The sequence below is a fragment of the Trematomus bernacchii genome, unplaced genomic scaffold (genome assembly GCF_902827165.1).
Source record: "Trematomus bernacchii unplaced genomic scaffold, fTreBer1.1, whole genome shotgun sequence".
NCBI classification, from domain to species: Eukaryota; Metazoa; Chordata; class Actinopteri; order Perciformes; family Nototheniidae; genus Trematomus; species Trematomus bernacchii.
The window spans coordinates 13901324-13914659 of NW_022987547.1; the positions used below are offsets into that span (position 1 = coordinate 13901324).

The 13336-nt window shown below is 39.3% G+C and overlaps 1 protein-coding gene across 1 annotated transcript in view; it reads right to left on the reverse strand.

Annotated features, from left to right (window-relative positions):
• Positions 1-2996: 2996 nt before the first annotated feature.
• The window catches only part of col27a1a (collagen, type XXVII, alpha 1a), a 94599-nt gene continuing 84259 nt past the window's right edge, over positions 2997-13336 (reverse strand). The window contains exons 37-61 of the mRNA XM_034123554.1: positions 12826-12933; positions 12694-12747; positions 12480-12587; positions 12181-12234; positions 12026-12079; positions 11270-11326; positions 11126-11179; positions 10992-11045; positions 10839-10892; positions 9882-9935; positions 9642-9749; positions 8861-8968; positions 8640-8747; positions 8484-8537; positions 8010-8072; positions 7871-7924; positions 7751-7786; positions 7614-7631; positions 7464-7499; positions 7353-7379; positions 7169-7219; positions 6914-7082; positions 6724-6833; positions 6139-6357; positions 2997-5342 (exon numbers count right to left, since the gene is read on the reverse strand). Coding sequence (XP_033979445.1) covers positions 5196-5342; positions 6139-6357; positions 6724-6833; positions 6914-7082; positions 7169-7219; positions 7353-7379; positions 7464-7499; positions 7614-7631; positions 7751-7786; positions 7871-7924; positions 8010-8072; positions 8484-8537; positions 8640-8747; positions 8861-8968; positions 9642-9749; positions 9882-9935; positions 10839-10892; positions 10992-11045; positions 11126-11179; positions 11270-11326; positions 12026-12079; positions 12181-12234; positions 12480-12587; positions 12694-12747; positions 12826-12933 — 1959 coding nt within the window. The 3' untranslated portion in view covers positions 2997-5195. The remainder of the gene's footprint in view (positions 5343-6138; positions 6358-6723; positions 6834-6913; positions 7083-7168; positions 7220-7352; positions 7380-7463; positions 7500-7613; positions 7632-7750; positions 7787-7870; positions 7925-8009; positions 8073-8483; positions 8538-8639; positions 8748-8860; positions 8969-9641; positions 9750-9881; positions 9936-10838; positions 10893-10991; positions 11046-11125; positions 11180-11269; positions 11327-12025; positions 12080-12180; positions 12235-12479; positions 12588-12693; positions 12748-12825; positions 12934-13336) is intronic.

The window sequence follows — 13336 nt, forward strand, 5'->3', positions numbered from 1 at the left end:
AGACGTCACCATTGTGGACGTTAGGGACTGGCGATGCCTTCAGGCTCTGTTGGAAATATTTGAATTCACATACGAAACGCTATAGAAGATGCTCTAAAAAATATAAATATCACGATATACAGTACAAAAACACAGGTTAGACGGCTTACTTATGTTACCTCCATCTCATTATTTGTTTACAACAAATATTGAATGCAAGTTTATTGTTTAAAACTTCATAATAAAGAATTTACGAGCAATAAAAGGCAGCACATAACAGGGTGGAGACCGGGTAAACGCGATTGGCCAAAACAAACTTTGGGGAGGGACGTAGAAGCTCGCAATACAGACGCTCCTTTGGTATCCAGCCATGTATTACCGTCTCTGACAGCACACTTCCAAGAAAAGTCACGTGCTTTTATTTAGTGAGCTCACGAATCTATAATATCTTGTTGGTATATTAAGATGATCAAGGTCATACAAAGGGCATGCATCTCAAAATAACTCAACTCATACAGTTGTGGAAGAAACAAATGTACACTACCGAAACATGTTGTCACTGAAGTCCTGCAGTGGAAATGTTATTTAAGTAAAAGTACACAAATATTAGTATCAAAAAATACTTAAAGTACCAAAATACTTAGGATGGCATATGGCAGAATGTATGTGCTAAGTTATTTAATTACAGTTGTTATTGCATAAACTGGTAAACAAGTAGATGAGCTTAATGCATTTATATATTTGATATTTCATTGAACATGCTTGTGTGTGTAGAGCAGTGCTTCTCAAAATGTGGTCCGCGGACCACTGGTGGTCCGTGAGCGCCCCCTAGTGGTCCGTGAGTATATTGGTAACATTTCACATTTGAAATAAATACATTTAAGTTTTCCGCACTCTCGCGGGAATATCTCCGCAAAGGAGCGAGTTTAAGTTTCACTTAAATTGCCATGATTTTATCATAGAAGATAACCAGAGGTTACTTTGTACTTGAGTAAAAGTAGAAGTACCAGAGTGTTGGAATACTGTGTAACAAGTAATAGTCCTGCATTCAAAATGTTACTCAAGTAAAAGTAGATTGTATGCAAATATAAATGTATTCCAAGTGTAACTAAAGTCTGATTTAAGTGTTGATTATATTTCACATCATTAATCCAGATCTGAAAAGTAACTAACGGTATTAAAGTACAACATCTACCTCTGAATTGTAGTGTGGTAGAAGTAAAAAGCAGCAACAATTTGAAATACCAAGTAAAGTACAGTACTTGAGTAAATCTATTTAGTTACTTTACACCACCGAACATAACACACGCTAACACACAATTTGTGTGAAAGGCAAGATATCTTAATGAAAGTCTTCATTTGTATTGTTAATACTGTGAACCTTTGCACGCTCTTTTCCAGCAGTAACATTGTATATTTTTATAATTTTCTTATAAGACATAATTCCAGCAGAGTAGTTGGTGCATCAGACAGTAACCAAGTACATTTACTTACATTTAGCATTGTACTGAAGTAAAACGATTTCTTATCAGTACAACACAAGACAAACTTGATCCATACCAATTTGCCTATAAACAAGGGTGTGGTACGGAAGACGCTGTGGCCACTTTGGTTCACATCATCACTAAACATTTAGATAAACGTAACACCTATGCAAGAGCCCTCTTCCTAGACTTCTCATCAGCATTCAACACAATACAAGCAGACATCTTGGTGTCAAAAATGGCCAAAATGGAAGTAAATCCATACCTGATTTACTGGTATGCTGCTTTCCTCACTAGTAGAGAGCAACTTGTGAAGGTTAACAAAACCCTGTCATCTGCCATCACAACCAATGTAGGTGCCCCCCAGGGCTGCGTGAGTTCAGCTGTGCTCTTTACTCTCTACACTGATGATTGTCGTACCAACACACCAAATCAAGTCATCATTAAGTACTCCGATGATACTGCAATAATATCTCTGCTCAGTAACACAGACGACCCTGAGCTGCACCAACAGGCTGTAAATCAGGTGGTCGAGTGGACTGATAGCAATGCTCTTGAGATCAACACCAAGAAAACTGAGGAAATCATTTTTGGCTCACCATCTGACTGCCATAAAGTCCCCATTGTCATCCATACAGATGAAATCAAGCAGGGAGTTTCATACAAATACTTGGGTGTAATGATTGACCATCTGCTGTCATGGAAGGATCACATTGAATATCTGTGCAAAAGGACAAAACAAAGAATGTATTTTCTCCGCCGTCTTAGGTCTTTTGGAGCGAGCAGAGAAATTCTTCAGCTTTAAAATCAAAACATAATCCACCTGTTAAAAATCTGCTCAAAGATTGTTGGTCAACCCTGTCAGAGACTCTATGACTCAGCCTAGCATAACAACCGAGGCTGTCCAACAACATCATCTCTGACCCAAACCATGTTCTGAACAGTGAATATGAACTGCTACCATCTAATCGGAGATACAGGGTCCCACGATTCAATAAGGTCAGACTGAAGCACTCCTTTGTGCATCAGTCAATCCTCTCAGTAAATACAGAGCTGAATGCAGATCAAATGCACGCTGAAGGCTCTTTGAGCAGCTTTTCTCTCACTGATTGTGCTGTTATGTTAAATGTTTGTTGTTTGTGTTTCATGTATTTGTGTCTGGATATTTGTCTGTTGATGTCTGGAGCTGCTGTGACGCAAGTCAAATTTCAGACTTGATCTGACAAATAAAGTAATATCGTATCGTATTAACTATTTTATTATTTCCAATTTCGCAACTTAATCATAATTATATTTCCCTATAACTCAGCGTAAAATATTGTACAACGTGTATATGTACTATACTCCACTACATTTACATAATCATTAGTTGCAGCCTTGCTTTATGTTATAGACGTTGTTAATTTTACTTTTTGAAACACATTAGTATTGTATTCATCAAGGTAGATTCTTGCATTTTAATTTTGATAAAGTAATTTATGATGTTTGTGGGTATTCCAATCAATCTAGCAGTTGACAAGTAAAAATCCACACTGAAATTGAAAGTATTTATTGAACAAATGGACACTGGACAATGAATAAACAGTAGACAGATAAAGGATGTTGGCAACAGAAATGTTCAGAGTGTTGATGACTAACTGTTTTTGGCAGATATTTCCAAACAGGCATTAAATGACAGAAAATCTTTATGTAAAAATGTGAGGTATTCTTAGCTCGTTTTAATGTCTACAACAGATTTACAAAAAGAAGAAACACTTTTCACATATTTGCACAATTCTTCAAACACAAGTTATATTATAGCAGAGTCCTGATACAGTACATGGTTGATTATCATAGAGGGAAAAAACAACATAAAGGAAATAACAAAAAAATAAAAAAATAAAAGATAATTAACATTGAAATAAATTTGTTCTCTGGAGCCCCAACTTTACACATAAAAAATCTATAAACTCCAAGACCAGTTGGGCAAACTGATATATAAAGTTGTCAGAAAGAGTAGTATTGCTTTAACCAACAGAACGTTAACCACATTAAATAACATTAAATTAGCAAGAGGGGGTCCACTGTATACAGCAAGCTTTGAACAATTATACACACTTGTGTCCAGCTACAACAAAGGAAAAGGAAAAGACTATTTCCACTAGTTGTGTTTCTAAAAAATATTACATACAGCTGAGGGGGGGCTTTGTACAGAGTACAATGTTATGCCTACAAAAAATAATTCAAACCCTGTGATTTATATACTGGATACAAAAGGAGTCATCTTTTATTTTGTATAGTTATTTCTAGAATAAGTTCAAGCAGAAAAAGCATGTTTGTATCTGCAGCATTGAACAACATCAGGGAACTACTTTGTTTGGGCTGGGATATTAGCATTATAGTGCATTATGGCAACTATGGCAATATATTATATGTATTTTGTTTATTTGATCTAAGCAAGCATGCACTATGAACATCAGAATATTTCAGCAAAGTGGTGTTATTACAGCACTATGGTTAGCACCTTAGATCATTTACTTAGCACCATGCATTAGAGAGAGGATTAGATAGAAGACAGGGTTTTGATTTGGATGAACTGACCCTCTGTCCTCTCTCCTGTGGCTCAAACTCAATACTTTAAGTCTGTTTATTTTAAGTATGGGAGAAAAAGAGACTCCTGGTTCCATATGGCGCAGAGTATATTATAATTCCTATTGCAAGTCAGGAACGGATACTCCACGGTTGTAGAGAAATTAATAAAACACTATTTAGAACTAGAGCTCTTTAATTCTTTTTTTATTATCTCCACAATTCTCCCTAATCATCAGTGGCATCCGGTTCAATAATGTATGACTGAGAAAGATAGAAATAAGTATTAAATGCACTCACTTTCCATGTTTGTGTGCATTAGCGTATCATCAGACGATGTTACCGAGAGCTGAAACTTATTTTTCCCACATTAAGGATGTCAATAAAAGCCATGGTGTCCCATTTTGGAGCACCAGTAAATACAGATGTGATTCCATGCTCATGCCTCTGGATTGATTCACGTGGGCAAGATCATGATGAGCACCTAAGGCAAGTAAAACAAAAATGGCACCCCTGAAAAAATCCTTCCATATAAGTTTAAAATATCAAATCATCTTCTCATTTTCTATTGCACTTGAAGATTATTTCTTTACATAAGATATACATGTATAAAAGTTAATAATAAGCATTCTTATATATATGTACATTAAACTAATCCCAATTACTTTAATTATTCTCTCTTAATTGAATAGAATTCCTGGTATTTCCAAAACAAATGCATACAGTTAAAAAAATAAGTTATTATAATGTCCGCAGATGAACTTGGCCTTGGTCTCCCTTCACTTAGCAATGTTCTCGAGAGATGAGGAGTGGAGCCTTTATTTCTCCACGCGGGCGGACATACGGAGATCCTTCCTGAAGAGCTTGAAGAAGCTTTTGCCAAACGGAGAAGCTTTTAGTTGCTTTTAGTGCAAGAACTCCCCTCTCCTCCCCATCTCTTCTGTCTCCCCCCGGCTTCCTCCCTCTGTGTCTGCAGTCCAACGGGAGTTTGGAAGAGTGAAGCACGATCTGATTGGAGGGGAGGCTTGTACTCGCTTGGGTTGATTTGCCATGGGTTGGAGGAGACTACTCCAATCTCCACGCCCGCATGAGAGTGTCACCTCGGGGGGGATGGAGGGGGATGATCCATCCCCCTCCATGATCAGAGGACAAACATGGCCGCCCTCACAGGAAGCAAACAGGACTGACTTCCAGGTGGTAATGTGAGCCAGGTGTAGTCTTGGGGAGGTTGTAGATGTCCACCACAGGGAGCAGGGAGGGGTCCAGGGAGTGGAACACAAAATGGGTTTGGTGCCAGCGGCCATCTTTGATCTGAAACCCAGAAACACAAGACCATCTTTTAAGTCAAAATCATGAAATGTACACTGAGGGCTCCTAAAACACAAGGATGGAGCCTCACTCACGTTCTGCAAAACACCGCGTTGTGTAACTTGTGATCCTGCTGTGCATTTTTGTTATAAGAAATAAGTTGGTGATTCAAGTTTAAAGTTAGTATTTGCCTTAACCCCAATCAAAAACCTTCAGATGAAGATACAACCTCGACTAGACTTTGCTGCAGATTTCCAAAATACTTACCTGACAGCTGATACATTTTAAAATTAAATTCTCATTGCTCTACTGGAAAATATATTACAAATAAATATTGCTCAAATATATTGAAATTAAATGGACTTTTATAATTATGTCCAAAAACAAAATTTACTCAAAGGGGGGTGGGGGGTTTGTACTCTGATTATCATTTACATTTTAATGTGATGTGAGACAACATATACAAATTATAAAACAAACTTGACATGCATGACATTTTGATATTGAAAGCTTGTATTACTTACCTAGTTTGCTTTATAAAATAAAATCAAAATAACATAAAAGCATATCCTTTTCCACTCAGTCCAGCTTGCAGGCATGCAGGTAATCTTACACTGTAAAGTAGCCTAAACAGAGCACGGGGCTAATATGGTCAAATACTTGCTACTATATCCTGCAAACCATACCCATCGTGATGGAATATTGCATTTTTTAAGGAGTCCTGTAATATTTATGGCAACAAGTTTGAAAGTCTGTAAACTTAAGGGCACAAAGCCAGCTAGCATCATGTGAGTCGTACCCAGCAGGAGTCTTCTAAGACTTCAGGCTCCAGCTCTCCCCCCGCCTCGAACACCTCCCCGGTCCAGGCCTTGAACCTGACGGAGCCCTGGGGGGCCGGCTGGTCCTCCGCTGCTCTCCAGACGGAGAAGTTGAGGCAGTGCACGATGATGTGCTGCTCTGCCTCGGAGCTCAGCAGGTGCAGGAAGTTCATCTGGACACGACACACGCTGATGGCCGGCTGCACAGACACACACAGCACAGTTAACACGTGGGGGAAGTGTTTCACACTACAGGTGAATATGGAAACTATAGATATCACCATGAACCGTTAACCTTGGTTTAAGCCAGGCTCACAATTATCACAGAGAGACTGAATATCTTATTGTATCAGAAAACACAACAGCCATATAAAGAATATGAAATGAGGCATAATCTAATGTTAAAGTACATCTTAATGTCAATTTTGGATGATCTTTCCAGAAGCCTAAAGAAAGAGTAGACAAATAGAAAAAATACATGTTTTCCCCTGGAATATCTCACTTTAAATTGTATAATCTAGTGGACGTTGGTCATTTCATCTAATCTGTTGTTGTGTCTTAAATACCTTGGAAACTGTGATTGGTTTTAGGCAGGTCTGTCCACCTCCGGTAAAGTTGCAGGAGACTTCTATTGTGTCTGACGAGCAGCCCAGGTTGGGGTCCATCCAGTAAGTGCCTGAAACACATTGTGGGTCATTTCTTAGTCTATCCAAACATACAATGACTCTCTATGTTTGTCTCCAACACAACACTCACCATCGTTTAACTTGTGTTCACAGCTGTGCAGGTCCCTGCAGAGGCGTGCAGGGTTGTCCCGGGTGCCCAGGGGGTTCTTCAGGCTCTGGATCAGGTTACTGAGGTAGTGGAGGGTCTTAAAGATCTCTGCGCCCTGGTCCAGCATCGGCAGGTCCATCACCAGCTTATTCTGGAGCACAGACAAAAAGATTAGTCACTGCAATTTGCAAAAATATATCACAAAACGTAGACATGTTGACGTCAAAATCCACCAACCTCGGTCCTGAGAGGGGCGTGTGAATCCATGACCAAAACACCGTCATCCTTCTGCAGGAAAATAACAAAATGATATCTTATCTCACCAGTGTCTCTTTATCTTTCTGGTTTACACAATAAATCATTTCTAACTACTTAAAGCTGTATTTGATGTTATAAAATCAGCCAACATAACATGACTTACAAATGATTGAGGAATACCCGGACGACCCTACAGAGGTAAATAAAAAGCTATTTAGACAATGTATCATGAATATTGAAAATGAAATGATGTCATGGAAGGTGGAAAACTTACTGGAGGTCCAGCGAGTCCACGAGGTCCAGGAGACCCCTAAAAAATAGGAAAAACACACATTATGGATTTAATGTTATGTATTCAATCAAGTTTCCATAGAAAATACTAATTATCTGTAATAATAAGAAATGACACAGCATTCAAACGTACCCTGGGGCCTTGGAATCCCTGTTCAGAAGAGCAAAGGCATATTTTCAGATTGATTATTGTCTTGAAATCTGCTTTTTACACATTTAAAAAGTATAAAAAATGGAAAAGATAAGATGTTGTGAGAAGTTAAGACTTACAGTCTCCCCACGGTTGCCCTTCTCTCCTCTGGGACCCTGTAAACACATGCACACAGTCAGTTTTTTGGAAAATAAATTAGAGAAATGGTACATTTTACAATGAATCTGTATAATACTTACTGCGCTTCCATTAGGGCCAATGATTCCCATAGGGCCAAGGACTCCTGATCTGCCCTGAGGGAGACAAACAGGAAAACAAATATGAAATAAGAAGTGAATTGCAGTTATTAATTTATATCTGTACCATTAGTGTCCTTACTATTGAGCCCTGTGGCCCCTTTGGTCCCCGAGTGCCCTTTGGCCCAAAGTCTCCTGGAGGCCCCTGGAAACAGCAGAGATCATATTTAAACACACTTTTATCATAACCCACTTTGTACATGTGATCAAAGCTGCACTCTAATCTTTGATATCATTCAGTGTCTAATGTAGTGTCTAGCAGACTCCTCAGTGACAGATGAATACGTTTGGTTTGTGTCCGTTTACTGTACATTACCTTATAGACAACAAATGGTGTGTAGTTTTGAATAAATTGTGTAAAATGGTATCTTACATTTTTTAATGTTCTGTTTTCATCATTTTATTTTTATTGTAATATCTAATCTAATCTATTTAATCTAAAAACAGAGTTGAGTTTTGAGTGTCAGAAATATAATGTGGCTGTAGAATGACATGAGAATTGTATGTTAACGTCAATGTGTTTACACTGTGCTGCAGTTTGGTGATGCATACGTACCCTTGGTCCAAAAACTCCCAGGATTCCTGGAAAACCGGAGTCTCCTATATCACCCTGAATAAGAATAAAGTCAAAATAAGACACACAGAGTTACAAAATGTCTATTCAAATGACCGGTGTAGGTAAATCATTGTTTTTCTAACTTATAAGACTCACAGGTTGTCCTTTTGGCCCCTGGTCTCCCTGAAGCCCCGGCAGTCCCATCCCTCCTCTGAAACCTCTTCTCCCCAGAGGGCCGCTCTGTCCACGAAGACCCCGCTCACCCTGGATGGATGAATGATGAAGTAAAAATCACTCATGGGCAAATAAATAAGCACCACATGATATGTAATGAGTGGTGGAATGCAATGCATTACAGAGTTCATTATCCCTCTCACCTTTGGTCCGAAGGTCCCCTGATCTCCTGGGAGTCCCTGGACACCAGTTTTACCACGAGAGCCAGATTTGCCAGTAGCACCTTCGTCCCCATCATCACCTTGCTCTCCCTACATGTAGATGCATGTTGGTATTAGGATTCACCACAAATATGAACAATCCACCAATATGCATTTCTGTTTAACTTATAACACAATACATCTCATTGTTCAAATGTGCTGATTACTTTCAGACGTCTAAGAATACACCATGTGAAGTCTAATGAATTTCCTCATAGCACCACCCTCAGGACAAATCTGGTTCTTCTCAGGTTAGTCTCTAAACATAGCACACAATGCAATTCATCACTTTGTTGTTTATTCTGTCCAACACATTCATTTTGTAGCATCATTTAATCCTGTAAGGCATGTCAGCAAAGAAAATAAGAAAAAAGAAATAAAATAAAGAATAGGTAAGAAAAAACCCATTAACAAACTATATTTGTACAGCACTATTCACGCATCAAAGTGCTTTGGATAAGTAGATGTCAAGTTAATGTCAAAGAAACTAAAACACAATGGATAATAAAAGTATAAACAAGAACAAATTCATAAGAATGCATAAATAAATAAAATGATGAAATCTTGACCTTTATTTGAAGCATGCAGCATCAATAAACACGGTAGCATCTCCATTCTCTTCTAATCTGTCCTTTTATTGCATGTTCTATATATTTACATCTTTTAGACCGAAACTCATCAAAGCTTTGCCTTGGTGTGAATAGGACTAATATAATTGTCTCACCGGCATGCCTTTACTGCCGTCCTTCCCTGGGACCCCGTCCATCCCGGGCGCTCCCTCCAGGCCCTCTCGGCCCACCACTCCTCTGGGACCAGACGGACCCCCCAAACCCTGAAGAGAGGACCAGAAGAGAGGATTAATCAGAAATACAGACCGAGCGTGTTACTGGCTGCAGACATTTAAAGCTATGAGTATAAACCATCTGTCATTTGTAATGTAATGAGGCAGGTGTTGTTGACTTACCTCGGGGCCTTTGGTTCCTTTTTGCCCTGAATGACCCTTTTTGCCTTTTTGACCCTTAAGGGAGAGAAAATGGGAGATATTATAGTATTAATGTCCCACATCTGCAGGTCCTTGTTTGTCACTGACAATGATCCACAGTTACATTGAAGCAGATGCTGTTGATAAGAACCAAGCCGAAAGAAGCAAATGAAAGCATAGTACTACTGTTATATCACAGTATTCATTAAGCTGATTAATGACCTCTTTAGAGATGTTTCTGTTGGATCTGGGCAACATGAGCTAACCTTCACACTTTGCCAGAGACCCAATGATGTTTTTGTAACTCTTATCTTGCTGTTGAACTTTAATAAAAACTGTCAAATAATATTATTTTAACTGAATTCCTTTTGTATCCCTTTCCCCCCTTTCTTCTTTAATCAAGCATCAAACAAAGGGTTTACAAATAAATAAATAATTACTAAACATATTTTTCCTATAATATAAAGTAAAACATCCATTTATAAAAATGTGCATGAAAAAATGAATGACATTTTTTTTAATTCAAAACTATGAGTTTTTACCCAATGAGTTAGTCCGGCATTCAGCTTTTATACGATATATAAAACATAGGATCTGAAGCTCTCAAGGACTGAAGCTAATGCAACTATAATTAGGACTGCATATCATTTATTACATTACATTACATGTCACTTGTTAGACGCTTTTATCCAAAGCGACTTACATACATTCAGTACTGTGGACAATCCCTACAGGAGCAATTTGGGGTGAAGTGTCTTGCCCAAGGACACAGCGGAATGTTGACTGCAGCAGGACTCGAACCAGTGCCCCTGTGATCTGAAGATCAGCGCACTAACCACTGAGCCACTGAGCCACTGAGCCACAACCTCCCTATTTATAACCCTTCAAAAATGCACACACCTCTAGCAAACACACACAAGGTTTTTGTTTCATCCTTACTTGATCTCCTTTGGTCCCTTTGGGTCCTTGTTGCCCTCGAGGTCCAGGATGCCCCTGAAATTGCCGGTTATATTAATGAAAGACATAAAGAGGCCCAGTGTGAGCCAGTTGTTTATGCAGACTAAATGGCAGAGCTGTGTATGGAACACTCACAGGTAGTCCAGGAGCTCCAGCCCGGCCTCTTCCCCCGTCCACACCAACCAGACCCTGAGAAACACAGACACAATATTAACCTAATGAACAAAGATATGTTTCAAAACATGATTCAAATCACTTATTTGACTCACTTTGTACCCGGGATCTCCTGATTCCCCTCTCTCTCCTCTGTCACCTGGAGGACCCTGAGAAAGAAATGAAATACATGAGCTAACAGCAAATGCTTTCATTCCTACAATCAGTAGAAGGAGGGAGAAAAGTCAGACGGGACTTACTATGTCACCTTGAGGACCCTGAGGACCCTCCACCTTCCCATCATCCCCCTGCTCGCCCTGCAGAGGAACACCAGAACAATGTGAGATCATGGATATCAGGCACACATTCCTAATGTATTTAGCTTTGAAACTAAACGCTGTATATATCAGAGGCTTACTTAGTGGCTCTCTTTTGAATGTGATCACATGGGTGATTATGATTCCAATGCTATTAAAGATGATCAGCCTTAGTTTAGAATAACATATTCAAAATGTGTTGTATTCCATTAAGGTACTGAGGTTTCAAAACAAGGCTGCATACAAAGAGAGGAGCATTTGAAGATGTTGGTTTGTGTCGCCCGCTCGGTGTTATGAATCCAGTCTTAAGTGATGTGTAACCAATCCAACGGGTGCATGGGTGTACTGGGAACAGACGTTGTTGTAGAAGATACAAAGGAAGTCCTATATATATAAGATGTTATATATAAATGTATCCTTGTGCCAAATATTTCCCCTCTCTTCTGTCTCTTATTTATTTGTTACAATTAAAAACACAGCGATACACACATGTACCCTAAAAAAGAGCCAAACTGGTTTGCATTTATTTAGCTTGGTTTTGTCCCGTCTCATTGAGCATCCTGTTTAGTCGTTCCCTATGCAGTACGGTCTGTCACTTCCTAGCTTTTGTTTGATGTCCTTTGCACCATTAAATCAATACATGAAGATAAGGAGCAAGAATAAGAGATTTGTGTTACACATAAAAAGAACGAGGTGTACCTTTTCACCTTTTGGTCCTGGAGGCCCTATGGGGCCCTGTTTTCCCTGATGACCCTGCAAAGACAAACACAACAAATGATGTCATGTTCAATTATAAAACCAAATGCAAATAACCACTAACAGACAGATTTAAAGTCCACTTTTAGTCATCTTACCTCATACCCTGCGAGCCCAGGTTCCCCCTGGATACCCATTCGACCAGGAGCTCCCTAGAACAAAAGTGTAGTCGCTTGTCACATTTTGTGTAGTAAAGACCGGAAATGAATGACAAATATCTTAAACATTTTTAAACCTGAAACAATAAACAGCAACTCTTTTAAATCAATTCACTTATACCAACAAAATGTGGGAAAATTCAACTATTGTAACCAATGTCAATGAGGGGCACCCTTAATTGATCTCTGTAGTATATAACAAGGTTCAATGAATGTGTATCATTACTGTTCCACTTTACCACGTGTCCGATGGTTCCTCTGGACCCCTTCTGGCCGACAAAACCTGGAGGTCCGGTCTTCCCCACCGTGCCCGTCTCCCCGAGGTGACCTTGATGACCTTTGGCACCCTAAACACACACAAAGGATAAGGTACAGAACAACATAGCATCTTGTGTGACAACTTTTGATTTCTGAAGGATTAAAGTGTTATTAGACATGATTTAATGGTAATACCTTGGACCCTTGTTTGCCTTTTTCCCCAAATTTGCCAGACTTCCCTTCTGGACCCTTTGAAAGGAAAACACATTTAGTAAAACTCCTTTCAAAAAGAAAAATGCGAGTTTGTCTTTGACAAGAAAGACTCACTCTGACGCCGTTGAGTCCAGGATTTCCAGACGGGCCCTCCTTTCCTTTCAGCCCAATTTCTCCTTTTTCTCCATTGTCGCCCTCCTGACCCATGTCGCCCTTTTCACCCTGATCATAGATTAAGTAAAGTACGTTTATTCATGCAGCACATTTCAGACACAAAGGCAGTTTAAAGAGCCGTATTCTACACATCAAATACGACCATTCACATATGAGAAAATCCTTAATATAGTTACGGTAGATTTAATGGATTTTAGGGATGCAAACATTTAAAGGTGGGGTAGGTAATTTTGGAGAAACCAGCTCGAGTGCGCTAGAATTTGAAAATACACAACCGGAGAAAATCTGCCACTTCCTACAGAGCCCCTCCTCCAACACACACGAACGCACACATGACCAATGAGGGCACGAGATAAGTTTGTGCACAGATGGAAGGCTGACAGGCAGGTCGGCCATCCAGTTATTTTAGCCGGGCCGGCTAAAATGATTGGTCGTACTTTTTACAGTATTA